Below are 24,561 nucleotides of genomic sequence, written 5' to 3'. Positions count from 1 at the left end.
GGAAATGGGATGAAATAGGAATGGACTTCATCGTCGGACTACCCCGATCACAACGCGGAAATGACGCCATATGGGTCATCACAGACCGACTAACCAAGGTTGCTCATTTCATTCCCGTGAAGACTACCTACTCCACACAAAGACTGGCCAAACTTTATCTCTCCCGTATAGTTTGTTTGCATGGAGTCCCAAAGACTATAATATCCGACCGAGGCACACAATTTGTCTCCAAATTTTGGGATCACCTGCAACAAGCTCTGGGCACGCAGCTAGCTTTCAGTACAGCGTACCACCCTCAGACTGATGGACAAACGGAACGTGTGAACCAAATCCTAGAGGATATGCTGAGAGCCTGTGTGCTCACCTATGGGTCCAGTTGGGAAGAGAGTTTGCCGTATGCCGAGTTTGCTTACAACAACAGTTACCAAGCCAGCTTGCAAATGGCACCCTTTGAAGCATTGTACGGGCGGAGGTGTCGTACCCCACTGAATTGGTCAGAAACAGGTGACAGCCGTATCTTCGGCCCAGACATGCTTAAAGAGGCCGAGGAGAAAGTTAAGCAGATCAGGGACAGACTCAAGACAGCGCAGAGCCGACAAAAGAGCTACTACGATCAAAAACATCGTGAGGTCAGCTTTGAACCCGGTGATTCCGTATACCTACGAGTGTCTCCTATGAGGGGCCTGCAACGGTTCAAAATTAAGGGGAAGCTAGCCCCGAGATTTATCGGACCATTTTGTATAGAGGCACGAAGAGGCACAGTGGCCTACAAACTAGACTTACCCAAGGAGCTGTCAGACGTCCATGACGTATTCCACGTCTCACAATTGAGAAAATGTGTGAGTAACCCGGAGAAGCATGTATCTCATGAGGGCATTGATGTACAACCAGATCTCACCTACAGAGAGCGGCCAGTAAAGATACTGGGAGTGTCTGAACGGAGGACCCGTCAGAAAACGACCAAATTTTTCAGAGTTCAGTGGAGCAACCACACTGAGGATGAAGCTACATGGGAAAGGGAAGATTTTCTTCAGGCAGAATATCCATATCTATTCGAGGATCAGCTGAAATCTCGAGGACGAGATTTTTCCTAAGGGGGTAGGTGTTGTGACACCCAAAATTTCATTTGGATTTTTCAAAAATTTACTTGACTTGAGGGAGGTGATTTAAAAATTTTCTTCAAAAGAACCCTCCCTTTCAAAATATTTTTTTATGGCAAGAGTTTTATTTGGATTCACCCAAGACTTGTTTTTGGTCTTGGAGGTTCTTGCTTTTTATTTTGGACTCAAGCCAAAATGCTTTTCACTTGGGAAAAATGTCTTTTGAAAATTTCTTTGAAAATACTCTATAGCTTTTGGAATAATCCTTTACCACTTTCAACAAATCTCTCTTGCCATGACCTTAGTGCAAATCCACTCTCATAAACCTTTCCTTATCTTTGGATCATGATTTACTTCAAATCCAGCAAGTTGGACCTCTCCATATTTTTATTTTCCACTTATTTCTTATCAAAACAATTTCTACCTTATATCTTGATCATTGGAGGTTTACAAAGGAACTACTCTTTCTGCTTTGATTTTTGCCCCCAAACCTTTTTCCCTTCCTAGTCCTTTGAACCCTCAACCAAGATCCATGAAGATCCACTGGTCTCCAGTTCAAATTTTTCAAACTATACTTGCTGCAAGTTTGGACCAGATTTGCCAAATTTGATGAAATTCATTCAAATCCTTCTCCAAAAATTCTGAGTAAAATCAGGCAGCCTCTGGGTGCATTGAGTGGTCACCTCACCAAGCCCCAGCTCCAGGAAAAATTTTCTTCATACCTAATCATTTCATCGAACACCTTCAGAGCACTGTCAATATCAGGTTCAGTCAAATTCAGTTAACAGTGGCTGAATCACTGTCGTTTTCTTCAGTGTCTGTTGTCGATCTCGCCAGTGCCCGGCGTCGCCGTGTTTCCTGTCCCCTCCCCCTTGTCCTCTGCACCGCACGAGCGCCTGGATGCTTGCGGGCGTCGGCGACGAGCTGGAGGAGGTGCGCCGCCCCGTGACCGACGCCAGCGGCGGCTTTGCGGCCGCCAGAGAGAGGCGCAGCGCAGACGGCGCCACCCAGCGCCGCCCAAGCCACCGGAGAGCGCCGCGTGGTCTTCCACTCCCCAGTGCGCGCTGCCACCCTCGTCGTGAACCGCTGGGCGCGGAGCGCGCTCTCTGCCGCCGTCGTGCCCGTGCGGCCACCCCACCGTGGACCGGCGCCATTACGCCAAGACCGACCAGGATTAGCGGGGGAACGGCACCAGTACACCTCACTGATGCTGCCTGGCCACCTAAACTCCTTGCCAAGCCGCTGCCTCGCCGTAATTGCTCGCCGGAGCAACCCCGTTCACGGCCACCCCTCGAGCCGCCTATAAATAGAGGCCCCGAGCTCCAGCTAGTACCCACACCACCTCTACACTCCACCAAGACCCTGCCTAGCCACTGGAAGAGCCCCGAGGAAGTCTCCTTCCTCAACTCCGGCCGCCGCGACCCGCCACGGGATCCAGCTCGATTCGCTCCCGTGCGTGCACCTCTGCCTCCCATCTCTTGCCAGTAGCTCTCTAGTGCATCCCTCCTTCTGACCCGCGCTTCAATTCGAAGTTTGCAGCACACCACCGGAGTTCCCCACCATCGCCCGAGCCGCCGTCCGCCGGAGAAAGTGTCGCCGTCGACGTGGTGCTCCCCGACGCCCAAGTCCACCACCCACCGACGCGGAAGGACACGCTGATACTCTTGGTACACTCCGATCTCCCTGACTCGCCGTGGTTCGACGCCGGCGACCACCGCAGCCTTCGGGCGCCGGCGAGGTCTTTCAAACCTGACATGTGGACCCCCCACGTCAGCCTCTCTTTCTTTCCCCGCGAACCGTTTTCTGTTGGCGCCTTCGGGCAGAGTACGTTTTCTCTGTGGGCTTGCGCGTTTCTATTCGAACCGTTTTCTGTTTTCTCAGTTAAACCCCTGGAACTTTTCTGTTTCATTACAGATGAGTCCCTGGACAGAAACCCTTATAACTTTTTAATAAAAAGTGATTTTTGAGTGATTCTTTTTCTGACGGTCTTAAAATTTTGTCTAGTTTTTTATGGGATTTATTTGAAAAAAATTTGGAACAACTTTTATGCACGCGTTGGTTTTCACGTTAGTATGCTTTTTCGCTATACCGTAGGTTCCGGAAGAGGTGACGGAGCCGCGAACTTCGCCGAGCTAGACTCCGACTTCTCCGAACCAGGCAAGCATGTTTGAACCTTTGATATGATAGGTGTTTGCATGATTGCGTGAAAGGTTGTGCATGGCATACGAGTATCGGTGAGCACCTCGTTGCATGTGAGGCAACTACCCGTGTGTTCCAAAGTTACGGTGATCTCTGATGAGAGATGGCCTAGTCATGTGGTGACATGAAGGGCAGTAAGGTGGTACTGTTGTAGCATGCCAGCCTTACGTCATCCGTTAAATTCCGACGTTAACGTGGACGGAGTCACGTTATCGTTCTTCCCCCTTCCGTGCTACCACATGTTTTCTGCCAGAATGCGGTTTAGTAAGTTGGTAACCTCTTTCCGTGTACACACCAAACAGAGGGGCCGGGATGATGGTTCCATGGCCCTGGATTAAAGCCAGTCATCCGGTCAGGGGGCATGGGTGTTTCCGGTTGGGATCGAGAGGGGGGCACCCCTTAGAGCGCGCGTATAGAAATTTTGATCCCATGCTACGCGAGGTTGTAGCCTCCCCGTCTCAAGGTTTTTCTTGAACGTTGCCGAGGGTGATTCCTGGCTTCGGAATGTTGAATGGGTGTGTACTGGTTAGACATGTTTCTTCCAAAACACCGTAGACTGAACTAGTCCCCGTGACTACTGAAATCCGTTGGCTGTGGTTAAAGTACAAACTCTGCAGAGTCAAATCCTTTCGAGTCATCGTATCCATGGTCAAGTATCGTGATCAGTGTATCCATATCTATGTCAAGTCCTCGTGGTTTGTTCTTCTTTCCGGTAAGTGAGCATGAGTAGTAGACTTAGCTGAACGCTACTCCTGTGGACGGACTAACCCTGTTGTTTATCTCATGCCTGATTATTCTCTGGATATGATTTAAATTCTTGAGCTAATAAGATGTTAAGTTATGAAGCCCTTTATGTGATGTCGCTCAGACGTCCGACTGTGGCATGTTTGTCTTTTATTCCCAATATAAGCCCTTTATGTGATGTCGCTCAGACGTCCGACTGTGGCATGTTGATTATTTACTTTTGATATAAGCCCTTTATGTGATGTCCCTCAGACGTCCGACTGTGGCATATTGATTATTTACTTTTGATATAAGCCCTTTATGTGATGTCGCTCAGACGTCCGACTGTGGCATGCACTATCTTTTATTTCCTTTTATAAGCCCTTTATGTGGTGTCGCCCTGACGCCCGACTGCGGCATTATTATTCTTGCAGTTTCCTCTCGAGGAGTCATTCAGACCCTCGTTTGGCACCCAGTATTTATTTTGGGATTTCGGGAGGACTACCGCCCGACTTCTCTGTTATTTTCCCATGCATTATTATCTCTATGTCTGAACGCACTTGTTAATCTGTTCATATGCTTCATGTTTACATTTGTTATATCTTATGTCCGAACTGTCTTGCGAGTACTTTCATAGTACTCACCTGGCTTGTTGATTTGGCCAGATGTTGACGAAGGCGATCTCTTGGATGAAGAGTTTGATAGTGCGTCCGACGCCTAGAGGAGTCCCAGTCAGTCCTGTGCGATCCCGGATATTGGTCACTTGTATTATATACGCTTCCGCCACCCGCAATAAGTCTCCTCGAGCCTCACTCCGACGCTCGAAGAGCTGTAGTTTTCAGGAGTCATATCACCCACTTCGCGGTGATATTTCCACCACCGTTGTTATCGTGAGTTAGTAGTCATGCCACCCTATCCGCCGTTATGTTTTATCGGCGTTCATGTAATAAATTGTTGAGCAGTCTCCGCTCAACCTTGTATTATATTCAGTACTCCTGGTATTTTTTCTTCTGTGACCAAGATATTGTCTACCAGTGAGAAGGAATTCTTCTTTATTGGTCCGTAAAAGGGATTGGTCTCTCAATAAATATTTTATTGAAAAACCGGTCGTGACATGGATTCTATTGGCCTACAACACTCAACGACGCAGCCGAGCTAGTGAAGTCCTGCGAAGCTTGCCAATTCCACGCCATGCAAATCCATCAGCCTGCTCAGGTCCTCCAAACCATCCCTCTCACATGGCCATTCGCAGTCTGGGGGCTAGACATCTTAGGCCCGTTCCCTCGGGTGCCAGGGGGCTATCGCTATCTCTACGTCGCCATCGATAAGTTCACCAAGTGGGCGGAAGTGGAAGCCGTTCGTACCATCCCGGCCGGCTCTGCCATCAAGTTCATCAAGGGCCTCGTGAGCCGCTTCGGGGTCCCCAACTGCATCATCACAGATAACGGCTCGCAGTTTACTAGTAACCTCTTCAAAACCTACTGTGCTAACCTTTGAACGCATATCTGCTACGCTTCGGTGGCCCACCCCAGGAGCAATGGTCAGGCTGAGCGCGCCAACGCAGAGGTCCTGAGGGCCCTCAAGACCAGGACCTTCAAGAAGAAGCTGGAGGCCTGTGGCAGGGGTTGGCACGACGAGCTCCAGTCCGTGCTGTGGTCCATCCGCACCACCGCTATCAAGCCAACGGGCGAGACTCCATTCTTCCTCGTCTACGGAGCCGAAGCAGTCCTCCCTCACGAGGTCAAGCATCGCTCCGCGCGGGTCCTGGCGTTCGACGAAAAGCAGCAGGACGCCACGCAGGGGATGGATCTCGTGTTGGGGGAGGAACGTCGTCGCGAAGCTGCATTAAGGGCGGCAAGGTACCAGCAAGCACTGCGGCGTTACCACTGCCGCAACATTCGCTCCAGGACGCTCGAGACGGGTGACCTGGTCCTGAGGCGGGTCCTCTCCAGGGAAGGGTTGCACAAGCTTTCACCCATGTGGGAGGGCCCGTTCAGGGTCGTCCACATCTCAAGGCCTGGCGTCGTGCGCCTGGAGACGCAAGAAGGGACACCTATCCAAAACGCCTGGAACATCCAGCACCTCCGGAAGTTCTACCCATGAAGCAAGGCCCAGAGCCTGAGAAGAAAGGCCCAGAGCCTATGAAGCAAGGCCTAGAGCCTGTGAAGAAAGGCCCAGAGCCTGTGAAGAACGCCCGGTGCCTATGAAGCAAGGCCCAGAGCCTGAGAAGAAAGGCCCAAAGCCTATGAAGCAAGGCCCAGAGCCTGTGAAGAAAGGCCCAGAGCCTGTGAAGAACGCCCGGTGCCTATGAAGAATCGCCGCCCGTGACACTCTCACGTAATAATGAGTTGGGGCTGTACACGCCCCGGAGTCTCAGGAGCGCCGGCCTCAGGCCCTGGGGCTCCCGCCCACGCCTAGTGGCAGCACTTAGCTCCGCGCTGGTGAGAAGACTTGAAGACTAGATTAGGTGCCGGACGCGGCTTTTCATTTGCTTTCCGTAGTTGGCTCGATTTTCCTTAATCGAAGCTGCTCTTGGTGTTCATTGCTGATTTGATTCCCTAGCCTTTTACCACACTTTCCAGTTCTGGTTTGCCCGTGTTCTCTCTCTTGCATACCTCGCGAGGGGGCTAGGCAGGTGCCCTCGCGAGCATTTTCTCTCCTCTCTGCCTTCTCGCGAGCCACCCTCGTTCGAGCCTGAACGGTGGCGCATCTCTCCTAAATCCGTGCCCCACGGGTACCGCGATACAAAGCGCCAAGTCAAGGCTTGGGTGGACGGCAAATCTTTTAGCGCACCCTCTAACGAATTTTTTGCAGTTTCTGAGCGAACACAGACACCTCGTGAGGGAAAGGGCGTCCCAAACGCACCAGGTTAAGTTATCTTTGCGCAAAATAACAACACGGCATGGGAATAACACGCACAGTGCAATAACCAAAAAGAACCACAGTTTGATACACGCCCCTCTGGGCCCATACTGGTTTCGTTTTTTGATGCAGGAAAAAAGAACTAAACAAAGCGGCGTTGCAGCAATCCGTGGAGGCAGGCCCTCAGCGGCGCCCCGAGCCTAGCCAGACCCCTCCTCGCGCTTCACGGAGGTGCGACGACGAGATGACCTGCTGCCTCCTTTGAAGTGGGCGCGGTGGCGCGGCGGCTGGTCGTAGCCACCGCTGCTGGAGCTGTCGCCGGAGGAAGAGCCGCCGTAGCTGGAAGAGACGCTGTCGCCGCCGAGGGCAGGCTCGCCCTCATCCTCGTCGCGACCGTCACCAAGGCTGAGCACCTGCCCACCGTCGTTCGTCTCGGGGCAGCACCCGGCGCGGCAACCATCTTCCCCAAACACCCTCACATAGAGGGTCGACCCACCGTCATACTTGAAGTGGAGCGTGCACCGCCTGCCAAGGCCGCGCGCGCGGGCGAACGTCTGCCAGCCGCGGGCCAGGGCTATGTTGCCCGCGGCGGAAGTCTCGACCGCGACCCAAGAGGCCTTGCTGCAGGAACCATCCGCCTGCAACCAGAGCCCGCCTGGACCAGGGGCCGGCAGTTCATCGACAAAGAAGCGCGGAAGCTGGAGCCAGTTGCCGGCCGGGTTCTCCGACCAGACGACGAACTCCGCTGACACCCCCGCTGAATGGAAGCGCGGACGGGGAGGCTGCGCCACCATTGCGCGCCTCCCCTCATCAGCTGGACCACCATGGTTGGGACGATCCCCTCCGCGTGCCGCGGCGTCGCCTCGACGGTGGGCCACGGCGGGGTCGCGGCGTGCTTGCGCGGACGGCCGCGACCGCGCTTGGGCGCCGGGGAACCGGGGCCCTCGCGAGGGGCCTTCCCCTTCTCGGCGGCAGAGAACTTCCTTCGTGGCGCCATCGGTGGCACTGCAAGCAATGGAGCAAAGAAGAAGCAAGCAAGCGAGGAAGAGATGGGCGACGGGGGCTCCGCCCCCCTCCCCATTTATAGCGGAAGAAGGCCAACCGGCGTCTCCCACGATCGCAGGTAATGATGGTTTTCCTTGCATGTCGCAGGGACTTGTCAAGTCGTGCAGTTGCTGAGGCAGCGTGGGGAAGCGGAGACGCCCACGTCCAATCAACTGCCACGCGTCAACCGAGGCCGCAGGCTTTTGGGGCCCGCGGTGCTCCGAACTTGACCCTTGGCTTCGCCGCGAAGCCAAGCCCGAGCGCACCTTGGGCCCGGGGGCTACTATCAGCGTTCTGGGAACGGCAGTCCCCAGACTTGCCTGTCTGCGGCCCACAGCGTGGCTAAGCCAGCAGGCCGTACGGCCCATCTTCGTCAACAAGGCTTCCAAGACCCTCGCGAGGGTCCAAGCCTCGCGAGGCGGACGACGCAAGACCTCCTCTGGAGTGGCCTAGCCAGGCAGGCTCACGAGGAGCGGAGATATCAAGGCAGGGCAAACCTCATGAGGCTCTCGTGATGTGAGCCATGACGAACGACACCAGGCGGGCGCCAGGCGGGCGCCAGCGCGCGCAGCGTCCTTATTTCCTCTTTGGTGCTACGGAGACCAGCACAGGCGAAGAGTACCGAGGCATCAGGAAAAGGTTGCTATATTGGTGCAACGAGACCAAGACCAGGAGGACGGCAATACGGAGGTCATCATGGAGCCCAAGACGGCGTCAGCCCACCAGAGCTTTTCGCAGGCGAAGACCGCTTTTGTCAGGATAGCTTGTACTAGCTATCCCCCTTCAAATTTGCCCGCCGTTGTTGGCTCCCTTCCCACTCGATATTTGGGAAGAGGACCAGGGCCTATATAAGTAGAGCTAGCCACCATAGAAGGGGCATCTCATCTCATCTTAGCTTGATCCAACTCGATCGAGAGCCTACCCACAAGAACACCTCAACCTCAGGAGGCTGTTCTTCCCTTGTACTGTTCATCATCAGCCCCAGAGGCAATCCACCACCACACTGGAGTAGGGTATTACACCACAACGGTGGCCCGAACCAGTATACACCTCATGTCTTTCTGTGTTGCGAGTTCGTCGAGTTCGTCCGCGAGATCTTAGCGAGCTAGGGCGTAGATCGGTAGGAGGGAAAGACTTCGCGCGCACCCCAGTGTTCGAACCTCAAGGGTTTGCCGGAACCCCACATCCGACATTCGTCCCGTGTCCGGATGGGACTCTCCTTTGCGTGGAAGGCAAGCTTGGCAATTCGGATATGTAGATCTCCTCCCTTGTAACTGACTCTGTGTAACCCTAGCCCCCGCCGGTGCCTATATAAACCGGAGGGTTTAGTCCGTAGGACAACAACAATCATAATCATAGGCTAGCTTCTAGGGTTTAGCCTCTACGATCTCGTGGTAGATCAACTCTTGTAATACTCATATCATCAAGATCAATCAAGCAGGAAGTAGGGTATTACCTCCATCGAGGGGGCCCGAACCTGGGTAAACATTGTGTCCCCCGCCTCCTGTTACCATCCGCCTTAGACGCACAGTTCCGGACCCCCTACCCGAGATCCGCCGGTTTTGACACCGACAGCAGTAGCGCAGGAATCACTCGGGTTCATTTAACAGCAAGGGATCGATCGCTCGGGTTCAGTAACGTAGCTAGTGCAATCGCTCGGGTTCAGTTAGAGCCCAACGCCTCGCTCGGGTTCAGTTAGAGCGCAACGCCTGGCACACACACGCATACGTGTATGAGAGAAATGCGTATCACTTGGCCCCCGACCACCCACCATAACCGGGAACTCCCCGATATTTTCCTCGCCCTCGCTTCTACCATGGTTTTCTCTGTCATGGACGGCCCAAAGAATGTCATGCAGCTGCGTCTCCGGCCCGCCCAGGACAGAAAGCCCATTTTCTTTCATGATTTTTTGTCATAGAAGTAGGACCCCACCACATCTATGATGAAACCGGGTTTTGTCACAATTATCGTCATAGAAGTGTCATAAGCATGACAGAAAAAAAATCGTTCGGCCCAAAATGTCACATATGTATCTTTTTTTTTGTAGTGAATAATACTTCAGGTCACCGAAGAACTTTTTCCTCAAATGATAATTCATATCAGGTGGCAAGTATTTTCCTACAAGAAAGGTAACATAATCTGCAAACCAAGGTTCTATCTTTTTTATCATAGCCAAACACTCACCTGGAAATGATTCATTTATAAGAACTGGATCATAAGGTATCCTTTCCATGTGTGACAGATGGTCTGTTGCTGGATTGTCCTCTCCCTTGCAGTCTACTATCTGCAAATAAAATCCTCAAGTAGTAATATCCATTGAAGCAACCGGGGCTTAGCGTACTACTTTGCAAGAAGGTATCATAAGGCACGATGATCAGTATGAACTATCACTTTTGAGTTAATGATATAAGGTCAGAAATTATCACAAGCAAAGACTATAATTTTTTACTGTTTCATGCTATTATATTACCACTTTTATTTACTTTTTATAGTAATTTATATTATTTTTTGGACTAACCTATTAAATTAGTGTCTAGTGCTAGTTCTTGTTTTCTGCTTGTTTTTGGTTTCGCAGGAAATCAATATATACGGAGGTCAAAATAAGTTGTCAATTTAACACGATTTCTTTGGTCAACAAGAAACACACAAATCTTCGGGACATCTTGAGAGGAGCTGCTAGGGGCCCACAAGGGTGCCCCGCGCGGCCAGTGGGGCCGTGCCACCTACCCGTGTGGGCCGCCTGCACCGTCTTGACCTGATTCCACTACCATAAATTCCTATAAATACTGAAACCCTCTGACTTATTTTTCAGAAGAATTTTATCGCCGACGTAAGTCTCTATTCTAGGAAGATCCCATCTGGAGGTCTGTCTCGGAGCCCTGCCGCAGGGGGAAGCCATTGCCGAAGCCATCTTCATCAACCTTGTTGCCTCCTTGACCACGTGTGAGTAGTTCCCTTAGGACCTACGGGTCCATAGAAGTAGCTAGATGGTTCTCTCTCTTTTTGGATCTTCAATACCATGTTCACATTCTTGTCTAAGATCACTTTGCTATGATTTGTGGTGTGTTAGTTGGGACACGATGAATTTTCACTTTATGATCAGATTGTTTATTGAAAGCAATTGAATCTTTTGAGGTTTTTTTGCTGCATAATTAAATAGCTTTGTGTGCTCTCTGATCTATCTATCTTCTTTGGCCAAGTTTGATGGGGTTTTCTTTAGAGGGAGTTGTGCTTTGTAGTGGGTTCAATCTTCTGGTGCTCTAACCAAGTGATAATAAGGGCCAAGACATGTATTGTATTGTTGCCGCTAAGGATAAAACAATTGGTTTTGCCATATTGATTGACTTCTTCTTGTCTACATTATGCCATTTTCCTTATTGTGTTACTCTGTTTTTCACAAACTTAATACCCTGAGATGCATGATGGATAGCGGTTTTGGGGTGGAGTATTGGTAGTAGACGCAGTTGGATTAACATTCTACTTGTCACAGATGTAATGCCTATAAGAGATTATGTCATAAATGATCATAGTCATGAATATTGCCATACAGTCAATTGGCCAACTGTAATTTCTTTACCATGCTACTTGTTGTTTTCTAGAGAGATGCCACTAGTGAACCTGTGGCCACCGGGTCTATTCTCCATTAGTAAATTCTTCTACACAATTAGCTCCTTTCTATTTGCCGTGCTATTTTACCATTATCCATATCTACTATTTGCTTTTAATCTTGTAACTAAAGACAAGGGGCTCAACAACCCTCTTAGCACATTGGGTGCAAGTTTGTATTTTGTTTGTGTGCAGGTGTTGTTTATCTTTTAGCTTGGAAGCTTCCTACTAGATTGATAACCGTGGTTCTCTAACCGAGGGAAATACTTTGTTGTTGTTCTACGTCACCCTTCCTCTTTGGGGGAATCCCAACAACTCCTACGGGAGTTAGCAGGAACCACGAGGAGCTGTGATGGATCCATGAGCAAGAGATGGGGACGCGCTTCGCCAACTCTTATTTTGTTGTTGTGACTGCCCATCTAGTGGTAAATCATGTTCCCGTGATCTATCTTCACAACATGTTCCTGGTTCGCACAATTTTTTTTGCGCTAGCATACCGTACCTTCTCCCCCTACATATATGACCATCAACGACTAGCTCTCTCCCATATCCTCAATAGCGTACTAGAACTAGTCAACATACGCCAAGGTGAACATAATTAGTGTTGTACGAACAAACATGACAATTTGAAAGTATATATCTCTCACCAATAGAACACAGATCATCAACCACTATAACAACAATTAACATTGAGGAGTAATACTGGTAACCGATCTACATGACTTATTTATAAACGAAATGGAGAAGGTGTTGTTAATGGATATGGTGAAGATGATTGAATGAAGATGTTCCCCTTGACGCACTGGTGGTAGCGTCGATGATTGCTTCGAACTCCAAACGGAGCGGGCAACTATTGGCAGAAACAACCCTCTAGAGGGGTTCTTTTTAGGAAGTGACACATGCTCAACTATCTCTTTCATTTTCTTTCAATATAACTCGCAATAAAGTGACTTTTTTTATAGAACAACATCATTATACCAGCCATAAAGAAGGTTAAGGTTTCACTCGTTAAATGAATTTCTTGCTATTTAGTGGATATAGTTCAAAACTGACCTACACGTAACTTAAAATGCCGCTAAATGGAAGCAAATTCATTTTGAATTACTTATACAACTCTTTAGCTCCTATATAAAAAATAAATGAAAATTATGGACATTTCCTTGAAAAAAATACAAACATTCTCATGCATTTGATGGGTTTTTCATTTTTTATATAAAATCTAAAATCTAAATGTGCTAAAAAGGTGAATTTTTCCATGGGATTGGAACGCTCGATGTTTTCTATTTTATTTCCAATGTATATAAGCAATTAATGTTCCATAATCATGTAGATAAATTATTGATTCAAAATGAAATTTAGATCCATTATTTCTTTTCGGAAACAACAAGATCATCATATCCAAGCCCTATGGATCTATAAATGGAATGTGATGGAATATGCATATAATAGATGTGTTACAAAAAAGAATCTTTCCACACTTACTATGTCCTTTGATTACAAGTGTTGTACGGGGTTAAAAGAGGACACTAATCAATGTATGCTTTCGAGGGAACAAGTCAGTGTGGACCCAACCAACACTAGAGCTTATGATGATGATTTACGAGAGGGTGGCTAATGCGCGCGCTCGCGGCCGCGCGCAGTTTTCCGACCGGAACAAGCAGAACTTAACTTTCCTTCTAAGGAAATCAGATTAAGAGAAAATTAATGCCATGATGGGCCCACCCACTGAATTCAGAGCAAGTACAATAGCATCTTGTCAGCCGGCTGCAAGCCATTCCACGTCAGAAAAAATCCAGCTGGAGGGGAGAGAAGACAGGAGAGAGAAGGGAGCGGGCGATTCACTTGTCGCCCGGCTACAACGCAGTACTCAAGAGAAAGAACTGCATGCATGGGTTAAAAGCTGCTGCTCCTTCCTCCCCTCCAATCAGTTGTGTCTTCCTCTTTCTCATGCATGTAAACAATAAATGCTACAGCCAATGCCTATAGCCAGCTTTACTGTATGGGATTTCTTTTAGGAAGGCTAAGAGTGACATGGCAAGAGTATAGAGCCGGTAGCCGGCTCTACTATTAACCATGCTCTCAGGGGGGCTGAGAGATTTATGGTAAGCCACGCTGGGGCCCACCCATTGAAATCGGGGTGGGGGAGAGATTTATGGAAAGGCCACACAATTGATTCACGGGAGGGGAGAGATTATTTTATCTGGAGCTCCTTAAAATCAGGGAGTGAAGAGTTTAATGACCGAGTGTTCCAACGCTCGCTCGTGAAAGAGTGTTTTCGGATTTACGATAACTAAATGAGTGTAACAACAAAATTTTGATAAATCAGTTGCTCCCATCACGAGTGATGAAGAGAGTTAAAACAAGATAGCATTCAATGCTTGCTATTTCGACCACAAGCCTTGGCTAGGGCAATGTATGCATAAACATCATCATGACTTGCTCAATTTGCATGATATTTTAGGTTTCGTTTTCGCGGTAGGGAGTGGTGGCGAGAGAGGGGTGTTGCTCTACTATTGTCAAAAGTTGGGATTTCTTGAAGGTTCCCTAAGTTGTAGTCTATTTTCTAATTCGACACGTTCATGTAATGACCAACTTCCCCTCATCACGCCGTGCCCGCTTCCTTCACAAAAGATGTATGCCGTGCATCAATCGACCATCCATGCTAGGCGACTAGCAACATCTGAACATACGATATGTCACTTGTTGATCTTGGTTCAAGAGGGACTACATTTTCTCCAACCCCAGCATTTTGGATGATCCACCATCCACAATATGTTTTTGAAGAACAAGTGACGTGACAATTTGCATTTAAGAGGGCCCAGATCTTCCAAAACACGAGCTACATCACCGAAGCCATGATTCCTATAAATGTGCATTTTGTGTGCCACCATCATTGTCGAGTGCTCCCACTCCCCGGTTTGCGTGAATTTTTCAACAAATTGATGTCGGTGCCGGCGATAACCAACCGAACTTGATTGATCTGTGATCATTTGACTACTTGCTCGGTGATGCGTGTTGGTTGAGTGAAAGAGGTACATCGGCTGGTTTTGCGGTCGTACACGCTCATGTGCAACCGCATACTACACAACAAGCCTACGGTTATCAGAGCTGCTATACGTACGCCATTTTTATGTCGGAAACACATACGATGTGCAGTTGCATGTCCTTTCGTCCAATCAACCAGCTCCATCGGGAAAAGAAAACCAATGCAGCATGTTGTCTAGTGAAGACACGTCAGATTGTATGTACAAAGATCGTGTGCAAAGCAATTTCATACGGTTATCACGGTGCACACATCGATCATGCATAGGGGCACAAGCGGTATCCCACTTCATCCCGCGAAACTCGCCGACTAGTTCATAATATGTTCACCACTCGCCAATGTTAACACTATATCTGTATTAAGCTATTGTCCGCTAAGCCCGCCCCCGCTTGCATCCCTAATCGGGAACGAGCCAACGATGTGCGCTCGGTGGTTTTGCCATGGTTGGAGAAAAGACATGGCGCGCACGGTACGTAATAAAACTCTCGCGTGATTCGATCAACCTCGCTAAATCTTGTGCAAACACAGTAATAGTATGCTTTCATCCCAAGCCTTATTACACAATTGATGTTCTTAGACAGCAAGATGATCGAGGAGGACGCTGAGCCATTTATCCAGGAGATGTGATCCACCGTATCCATATATGTGACGCCGACGCAGACATGCAATCAAGATGCACAAGTAGCGGTCCGGTGCAGCGCCGGCCACTTTTGCTGCCAGCCACTCGATCGCCGGCGACGTTCCTATCCTGTTCCGGCGCAAAACAAAACAGAGCTCACGTCTAATCTCTCCGACGCCAAAGCCCGTCATGGTTACACAAAAGTTAAGGATAATCATCCCATACATACACGCACACCGGCTAGTGGCACTTGCTATACCTTGATAATTATCCCAGGAACACACCCCAAAAAAGCATCATGTTGCTAGGGATGGCAAGTTGTTTTGGGCCGAATAAGCTCCGTGGCAATTGCATCTTTTTGAGGCGATAACAAAGATGGGATGGTGTAATAGAAGGTGGATAGTGATGTCAAATTAGGTGGAATGGTCAACTTAACCGGTGCATCAAGTGAAAGAATGGTTAAATTATGCTATCGGTGAGCATGTTAACTCCAATTCCATGAATTGATGAGATGAAATCAATCCATGTTATTGATCAATAAGCTCACTCGTATGCATGGCTGAGCTGATGGAACACCTGTACACCCGGCCAAGAACACCTCGTGCATCCTCTTGTTTGTGTACTGGCGTGCACGCCACGTACGCCCATTTTTTGCTCTTGTTGATCGAGCTTGTCCCTGGTCTGATGCTGCAGTTTGATTAGTATGCATCAGGTTTTTGAATGTTTAACATCTCCATGAAACTAGTTCTTGAGTTTGAGCATGTTTACACCCGTTCCAGTAGCATGATTACCCGGGCTCACGATGAGCCGAGACCATGCAGAGCCTTCTGGTACCCAGTTTGGTACAAACAAGCAATTTGCGTTCTCTCACCCTCTTTGCAGTATTTGACTCGTCGTTTGCATTTTCAAACTTCACGAGCAGCTCAAAACTTTGTGAATTCCATGTGTTTGAATGTCCAACTGACCAGCTCGATCGATCATCATGTTTGGCAGAGAGCACTAGGCCCAGCCCAACTTTGACCTCTTCCTGGACACGTTTCTTGGTCCCAACAGTACCAAAAACTTTCAAATTTTCCAATCGAATTCGTCATTCCATCAAAAACTAGATAACATTTGCATTGTGCATCGAGAAACTATCTGAAATTACGATTGAATTTGATCTGAGAGGTAGAACAAGCCAACTTGTATCACCTTGTAGACTTTCCCCAACCACAGGAACGAGTGTTGATCACTCCAGTGCAAATTCATCCGAATTCAAGTGTGACAACCCAAATGCAGCAGCTGGGAAGCCTTCCCCATGCCCACACCTACCGGAGCACGGCGATTCTCCGGCGAGCCGGCCGGCCACCGCGCCGGCAAACAGTGCAAAGGCCGGCCGAACTCACACACCACCAGCAAAGGTCTCCACAAGTTGTGCAACTTGGGTCGCGTTCCATCGCCTCGTAGCCTATCAAAACGACGTCGGATCGACGTGATTCTTGAACCTACGGATTGCTACGTTAACCAGCTACATGACCGCGCCGGAAAATCTCATTGCTCGCCGGTGCACCCCGTGCCGGCGGCCGGAAATCGCCATCAAACTCCCACGAAGGCACCATCCCGACCAGTCCCTGATCACCGGCTCATTTCTCCCAGGATACACAACCAAATCACACAAACTCAATCTCATTACAAATCCACGATCCTTGCCTACACGATGAAAAAAATTACACTCGAATTGGTGCATCCGATCGAGCGATATTTGATCGGAAATCGAGAGGAGAAGCACACTCTGGAAGTCTGGAGGCTGGTTCGCGAGACGGCCGGCCAACTAGGGCGGGCTTGAATCCGCGGCATCGGATGGGGCGCGTTGATGGCCGTCGGATGGGAACGGATCGGACGCGCCAGGTTTGATGACGGCCGCGTAGGGGGGGCGATCCGTGGCAACGCTCCCTTGACCAATCAGCGCGCGGCATTCGGCCTTCCCCGTCTTCCCGACGTCTCCCACTATTTAACCACCGTCTCCTCCGCCCTGACCTCCTCACCCAGCTCACACGCATCTCTCTCACCTCCGGCGAAAACACACCAGCGCGCCCCTCTCCCCTCGCTTCCCCGCCGCAATGTCGACCGACGCCGCTGCCGCCGACATCCCGGTGCCTCAGGTGGAGGCGACCGCCGACCCCGTCGTGGAGACCACGGCTGACGCCGCCGCCGGCGACGCGAAGGCGACCAAGGCTACCAAGGCCAAGGCCAAGGCCGCCAAGACCCCCAAGGCGAAGAAGCCCTCCGCCCCGAGGAAGCCCAAGGCCACCCCCGCCCACCCGACCTACGCTGAGGTAAAGCCCCCGACCGTCGCCGAGTCTCGCTCGCTCCATTGTCGTTCTCTGTTCGCCCGTCGTGCTCTCTGTTCGTTCGTGTTCGCCTTGATCTGACTGGTTTTGTTCGTGCGTGCTTGTTTTTGCGCAGATGGTGACGGAGGCGATCGCCGCGCTGAAGGAGAGGAACGGGTCGAGCACCGTCGCCATCGCCAAGTACATCGAGGACAAGCACAAGGCGCACCTCCCGGCCAACTTCCGCAAGTTCATGCTGACGCAGATCAAGAAGCTCGTGGCCGCCGGCAAGCTGACCAAGGTCAAGGCCTCCTACAAGCTCACCAAGGCCCCCGCAGCGCCCAAGAAGCCCAAGACGAAGGCGCCCGCCAAGAAGAAGCCGGCGGCGAAGAAGAAGGCGCCGGCCAAGAAGCCCGCCGCCAAGTCCCCAGCCAAGAAGAAGCCCGCCGCCAAGCCGAAGGCCAAGGCCCCAGCCAAGACCACCAAGGCCGCCGCCAAGCCCAAGGCCGCTGCCAAGGCCAAGGCTCCAGCCAAGACCACCAAGGCCGCCGCGAAGCCCAAGCCGGCCGCCAAGACGAAGGCGCCCGCCAAGCCTCGGGGCCGCCCCGCCAAGGCCGCCAAGACCTCCGCCAAGGACGCGCCAGGGAAGAAGGCGCCCGCCGCCGCCAGCACCCCCAAGAAGGCCGCCCCCAGGAAGCCGCCCACCAAGCGGTCGGCGCCGGTGAAGAAGGCCACGCCCGCCAAGAAGGCCCCCGCCAAGAAGGCCAAGAAGTAGAGCGTCTCTGTCCTCCCGCAACAAGTCTCCCGTAGCAGTTTTCCCCTGTTCTGTGTCGGTGGTAGTCCAGGATTCTGTGTTCTAGACTGTAAATTTTACATCCGGGTCGGGGTGCGCTGGTTCAATCCGGCGTACCCTTGGAGGTGTATCTGTGGGTGAAACGATGACGACGACGACGGCGGCGGCGAGGGTTTGTCCCCCGGCCTCCGCATTACCGTAGCAGCTTGATTTGTCGAGGTTTTTTAGCGTAGCAAGATCATGTGATGGGTGTCGAAAACAAATAGTGCATTGTTTATCTAATTAATTATGATTATGATCAATCGCTCTTGCCCTGCAATTCTTGTGATTTCTGGATCTGAAATCGGGTGAGATCTGGAATGTGATGGAATTTGAGATCTAAAATTCGTTGCTTGTTTGTATTTTAGTATGGAAAATGCCAATCCCCTCGTCTTTAATTTGCTTCCGTCCAATTTTTAGTACGTGGCTGGCATCATCATATCATAGCTGTAAATGAAAGGAAAAGGCTGTTGTATTCTTATCTGTACATGACCGGGGCGTCCGTTACTGCTGCTGAAATTTCGAATATTCAATGCGATTTTGGATGGACCTACTTTTATCTTCCTTCGTACGCATGGTTTTTAGGTAGATCTTCTTTAGAAAGAAAGGCGGTCTTGGAGAGATGAATGTGATCTTGCTAACGGAGTAAGCTAATTGGCCCGTTAACGGTGATGCAGGCTTGGAGAGATTTATGGGCTTGGTGATGCAGGAAAATGAATGGGATCGTCTTAGCTAATCGGCCCGCTAATGGCGATGCCTGTAGTGTCGGGCGTCGACACGTGGGTACGCCTGTTTTGCATCGGAGCGGGAGCCTGGGGGAGGGGTCTGCGGCAGAAGATTCGCAGTAACCGTCGGCTGCGGTGGCCGTTTTGGGTGGTGGTGGGGCGCGCGCTTTTGCATTCAGTTTTTGGGTTCTGCCGCCTGAAGGGCAATGTTTCCGTTTCCGCGCTTCCTTGAATTGACGCTCTCCCTTTGTCTGTCGCGTGTGAAAGACAGGGAGGGACAGGAAACCTGCATGCGAATGCCTATGAGGCTATGAACAAACAGCGAGAGCCATCGATCGCGCGAGCTACGGCCGTGCCAAAGTTTCCGGGACAGCGGAAGCGGCAATCTCTTCAGTCCTACTCTTTGTTCATAGCACGACAACAACATCTCAAGAATCCACCTCGTACCTCTTGATCATTGGCACATCCAAGAATTGAACTTAGCCGGCCGAAACATTTGACGTATAAATTTTTTGATTGACAAATGCAAGTCCGCTCAACCAAATCTCGTAAGTTCAAATCTCGTAATTTAACATAACTAATGATTCAAAACAGTTCGAGATTCTCGACAAGTAGGTGATGTAACCACCAAAACTCGCAAAATATAACATAAACATCACATAGAACTACTAACATGGACTCCTGCTGCTTGAATCATTCGTTCCATGGCCCAAAATGTCCAACTCCATGACTAACAGAAACCTACGACAGGTGAACAAGCTGCATATCAATATATATCTTAGAACAAGTAATCAAATAGTTTGAAACAATAGATAACAAAAGTATTTATCCTAAATTGTAAGTATACGAGGAGGGTTTGGTAGTGGCCTCTACGATCTCTCAAGCTGTGAAAATGTTTTATAATCTTCTTGTCATCAATTGCAGTGAATATATCTCACTCAACATTCAACCAATCATCAAATATCTTATTTCTCAAATATTTCTTTATGATATTCATGGCCGAGAAAACTCTTTCAACAGATGCTATCATTAGTGGCAAAGTCAAAGCAAGTTTGATGAGCCGATAAACCAAAGGAAGTGTAATGTTCCTTAGTTTCAACCAACTTGAGAGCAAGATTAGCTAGACTGTCACATCCACAAAAAACATGAGACCTTTTCATCATATCAATGTATATCTTGAGCTGGCCATCCAAATGATATTGTTCTTCTGGATCGAAGTCGACTGAGTACATAGATGCAAGCTCAAGTTGGTTCTCATGAGTAAATCTACTGAATGAGACTCTAGGATATGGACTAGCAATGCATATCAGTAACCTTGTTGAAGTTTCACTAAACCAGTTATTCATCTCAACCATGTTTCTATCAAGCACCTCATTGAACATTTCAATCTTGTAGTGATGGAAGCAACTAACCATTTTGCGGGAACTCCTTGGGTAACCCCTTGCTGGAATATTCTCATCCATACTAGGCACTGGTATCTCCCTTTTAATACAGCAGGAAGTGGCAGCCTCCAAAAGTGCCTCCCATCCGTCACCCCTCAGTTGCTGCAATAGTAAGTTTCGTGGATCACTGTTATCTCATATTGTCTTTGGTCCTCAGAGATATCTCCACCTGTCACGTCAGAGGCCACAGATTCCCTAAAGATTATGTGTTACCTGTGTAGGTCTTGAGATCATGTTGCATGGGCCCTTAAATTGGACAACACACATAGAGTTCACCACAATATGACAACATACTAAACATATCATACTACTACGAATACGAATGATGACATATATATGTTACGGATAGATGAATCTTACCACCCACCTACATCTCCCATGCCTATGGGGAATTACTCACGCATCATAAGAGAGAAACCAATCACGCTAGAGATTAAACCCATGAAAACCATATTGATAATACCTCGAGGATCCACAATAAGATGAAATGGATGATTCAAATAGTCTTGATCTCCAGATGAGATTGAATAGAGTTAAAATTGTTTTCACAACTTGGAATTCCTATTACAGTAGTGAAGGATGAGATGATGATGGAGACAAAAGGACTAAAACTAAGAAGACCTCCCAATGTTGTTCGGATCTCCCTCTCTTCCGTTCTGGATGTGGTGGCGGCGGCTAGGGTTTTCTTCTCCCGTGGGCCCCTTCACGAAAGTGTCTTGTATATAAGTGGTGGAGCTGTTGGCACCTCATACGACCGCTCATAAGGGCGCTTGCGGTCGTATGGAAGGCCGTCTTTTGGTCTTCTGCGCCTGAAGGCTTGGTTCTCCACATGGAAGTTGCTCCATTTGACTTTATTTGCAATAATCCTCTTTGGTTTCCTTCCATATATGTTATTTCCAGCCAAACAATGGAAAATCGGTTTTTTCTTCTCTTTCGAGGGATTAGCGTTAGAAATACCCAAGAAGTGACAATGATTCGGTGAAAACCAAATAAGAATCATACGAAAAACTTCACAAATTCTTGAGCCATCAATGCTTTGCTCTATCATCCGCATCTTCCTCATCATGAGAAATAACATGTAGCACTTGAATCACCAAATCCCGCATTTGATCAAATCGAATCAATGTCCTATGGTGAGATCCCCATCATGTATCACCATGTCTTGCTAAGGTTGCCTCTTGATGCTTGCACTTGCTGATTGGACTATTTGCTGCTTGTGCTTGTTAATTTTGCAAACCGCAGCTCCTGCACGTTTGCACGAGTTCGATGCTCTGCCGTCGCTGCCTCCACCCACACAGACCATGCTTGGGATTAATTCTTTTGCTTCCCCCATCCGCAGATTTGGATCAGGTGCCTGACAGCCGGCGGCCCGATGAGGCGGAGCTCTGTGGCGGTGAGCCAATGACAGCTAGGTTACGCTCGCAGTCTCACTGGCTGCCTAGCTCGATTGGGGTTTGGGGATTTTTATGGGTGTGCCTGTATGTGGGTGGTGTGCTCATGCTAAGCTAGTAAGGGGCTATGGGTTGGGCTTGGTGTGTCTGTTCTATCCAATGCAAATCCCACATGTATTGTCCCATGTACAAAACGGATCATATTTTTTTGTATACGCTAATTTTGGCTACCCGGGGCGACCGACCATATACTAGCCCCTATCGTGGCGCCTCCACTACTTGTGATGTGGTACATGACTCTCACGGGGTATTGAGTATATGAGCACAATGGTGATCTAGGATTTGAAAATAGGGTGGGCCTCCTCAAAATACTTTTTTCAAAAGCAAATATGGCATGCAAACATTCTAAATAATTACCAAATCTTTGGAGTAGAACTAAAAAATTTGAGAATGTTGTGTGCATCAAAAGTAGAAAATGAGTTGGTGATGACCCTCAAGTATATGGGATCAATAGTAGTCCTTTTGATAAGTAAGAGTGTCAAACCCAACGAGGAGCAAAAGTTTCATAAGAAATTTTAAATCTCCCATTCAGCCCCCCTTTGGTCGATATACTCTCGGTCCTAACAGTTTGCTTTCATGAGAATTAATGGATGGAAACAAAAACTTCTATCCACTTGAGGAAAGAAAATTACGTGTTATGTTCGTCTTTAAAATAACTAAATCAACATGTAAATGAATCATTGACGCTATGTCGCAGTTTTGGTGCGGAGACGACCACAACAAGAAGAGGATGCATTGGACCGCCTAGTGGAAAATGTGTGTCCCAAAAAATCAAGCAATAATGTGTTTCTGTGATATTCACTATTTTAATTTGGCGATACTATTGAAGCAAGCATGGCGACTTATTGAGAAGCCATATTCATTATGTTCTTTAGTTTTTAAAAATGATCTTTGTTTACTTGGCAAAGTATCATGGCATGGCCAATTCTCTTAAATATGTTTACCTATGGCGTGTTGGGAACGGGTAGAGTATTCATATTAGGGAAAATACATGGATTTCAAAAGGTGCCAATAGGAAAGTTATTACTCCCAGAGGGGAAAGTCTTTTGTCTAAGGTTTTCGATCTTATTGACCCAACTAATAACAACTGGGGCGAAGATCTAGTCAAACAAACATCATGCCCAATGGATCCTTGCGATCCCTCTTGCAATGCATGAGATTTTAGATTTTATTGCATTGAGTATAAGGAAAAATGGGACCTTCTGCATCAGATCAGCTTATTTTGTGGAATGGGTTCACCAACATGGGATAAAACTTCATTGGGCTAATGGTTTAGGATGATTCATGATCAACCCTATCTAGTCTAAGATTTGGAAGTTGTCTTATCTAGCCAAGGTTAATTTTTTTATTTGGCATATGTTGCATGGCAGCCTCCCATGTCGTGTTATGCTTGCTAATAGACATATCAAAGTTTTGCCTCAATGCCCTTCTTGTTTGGATGGAGCAGAAGATTCAAAACACTAGATGTCCCTATGTTATAAAGCCAAAGAGGTTTGGAGGATGTTGGGGTTGGATGAAATTATTAAAAGGGCTTGTGAATTTATTGAGCTGGAGAGGCTTGACGACCCACAAGTATAGGGGATCAATCGTAGTCCTTTCGATAAGTAAGAGTGTTGAACCCAACGAGCAACAGAAGGAAATGAAAAGCGGTTTTCAGCAAGGTATTTTCTGCAAGCACTGAAATTATCGGAAATGAGTAGTTTGATAGCAAGATAATTTGTAACAAGTGACAAGTAACAATAGTAACTAAGGTGCATCAAGGTAGCCCAATCCTTGTTGTAGCAAAAGGACAGGCCGGAACGCTCTCTTATTATAAGCAAAGCATTCTTGAGGACACACTAGAATTTCATCTGGTCACTTTCATCATGTTTGTTTGATTCGCGTTCGCTACTTTGATAATTTGATATGTGGGTGGACCTGTGCTTGGCTGCTGTTCTTAGTTGAACAAACCTCCAACTTATGATTAACCCCTCTCGCGAGCATTCGCAACTACGAAATAAGAATTAAGATAAATCTAACCATAGCATTAAACATATGGATCCAAATCAGCCCCTTACGGAATAGCGCATAAACTGCGGTTTAAGCTTTTGCCACTCTAGCAACCCATCATCTAATAACTACTCCACAATGCATATCCTTAGGCCCAAAGATGGTGAAGTGTCATGTAGTCGACGTTCACATAACACCACTAAGGGAAACAACAACATACATATCATCAAAATATCGAATGAATACCAAAATTCACATGATTACTTATGATAAGACTTCTTCCATGTCATCAAGAACAAAAGTAACTACTCACACATAATATTCATGTCCAAGATTAGAGGGGTATTGAATAGAATAATGGATCTGAACATATAATCTTCCACCAAATAAACCAAGTAGCCAACTACAAGATGTAATCAACACTACTAGCAACCCACAGGTACCAATCTGAGGTTTCGATACAAAGATTGAATACAAGAGATGAACTAGGGTTTGAGATAGTGCTGGTGAAGATGTTGATGAAGATTGGTCCTCCCACGATGAGAGGGTTGTTGGTGATGACGATGACTTCGATTTCCCCCTCCCGGAAGGAAGTATCCTCGGCGAAATTGCTCCGC

At 48.4% G+C, this 24,561-nt stretch overlaps 1 protein-coding gene across 1 annotated transcript; it reads left to right on the top strand.

Annotated features, from left to right (window-relative positions):
* The first annotated feature begins 17,205 nt into the window (after positions 1-17,205).
* On the top strand, positions 17,206-18,600 carry LOC123123238 (histone H1-like). Its single transcript, XM_044543712.1, has 2 exons — positions 17,206-17,511; positions 17,642-18,600. Exons 1-2 carry the CDS (start codon positions 17,296-17,298, stop codon positions 18,278-18,280), a joined length of 855 nt encoding a protein of 284 aa, XP_044399647.1. The 5' UTR covers positions 17,206-17,295; the 3' UTR covers positions 18,281-18,600.
* Positions 18,601-24,561: the final 5,961 nt, after the last annotated feature.

This window comes from Triticum aestivum, chromosome 5D (assembly GCF_018294505.1).
Source record: "Triticum aestivum cultivar Chinese Spring chromosome 5D, IWGSC CS RefSeq v2.1, whole genome shotgun sequence".
NCBI classification, from domain to species: domain Eukaryota; kingdom Viridiplantae; phylum Streptophyta; class Magnoliopsida; order Poales; family Poaceae; genus Triticum; species Triticum aestivum.
This window is presented reverse-complemented; position numbering and strand designations above follow the sequence as displayed.

Bases quoted from the DNA above. Each gene is read 5' to 3' on its own strand.
- LOC123123238 (XM_044543712.1), top strand. From the start codon at position 17,296: ATGTCGACCGACGCCGCTGCCGCCGACATCCCGGTGCCTCAGGTGGAG. The intron at 17,512-17,641 runs GTAAAGCCCCCG...GTTTTTGCGCAG, and splicing joins CCCACCCGACCTACGCTGAG to ATGGTGACGGAGGCGATCGC.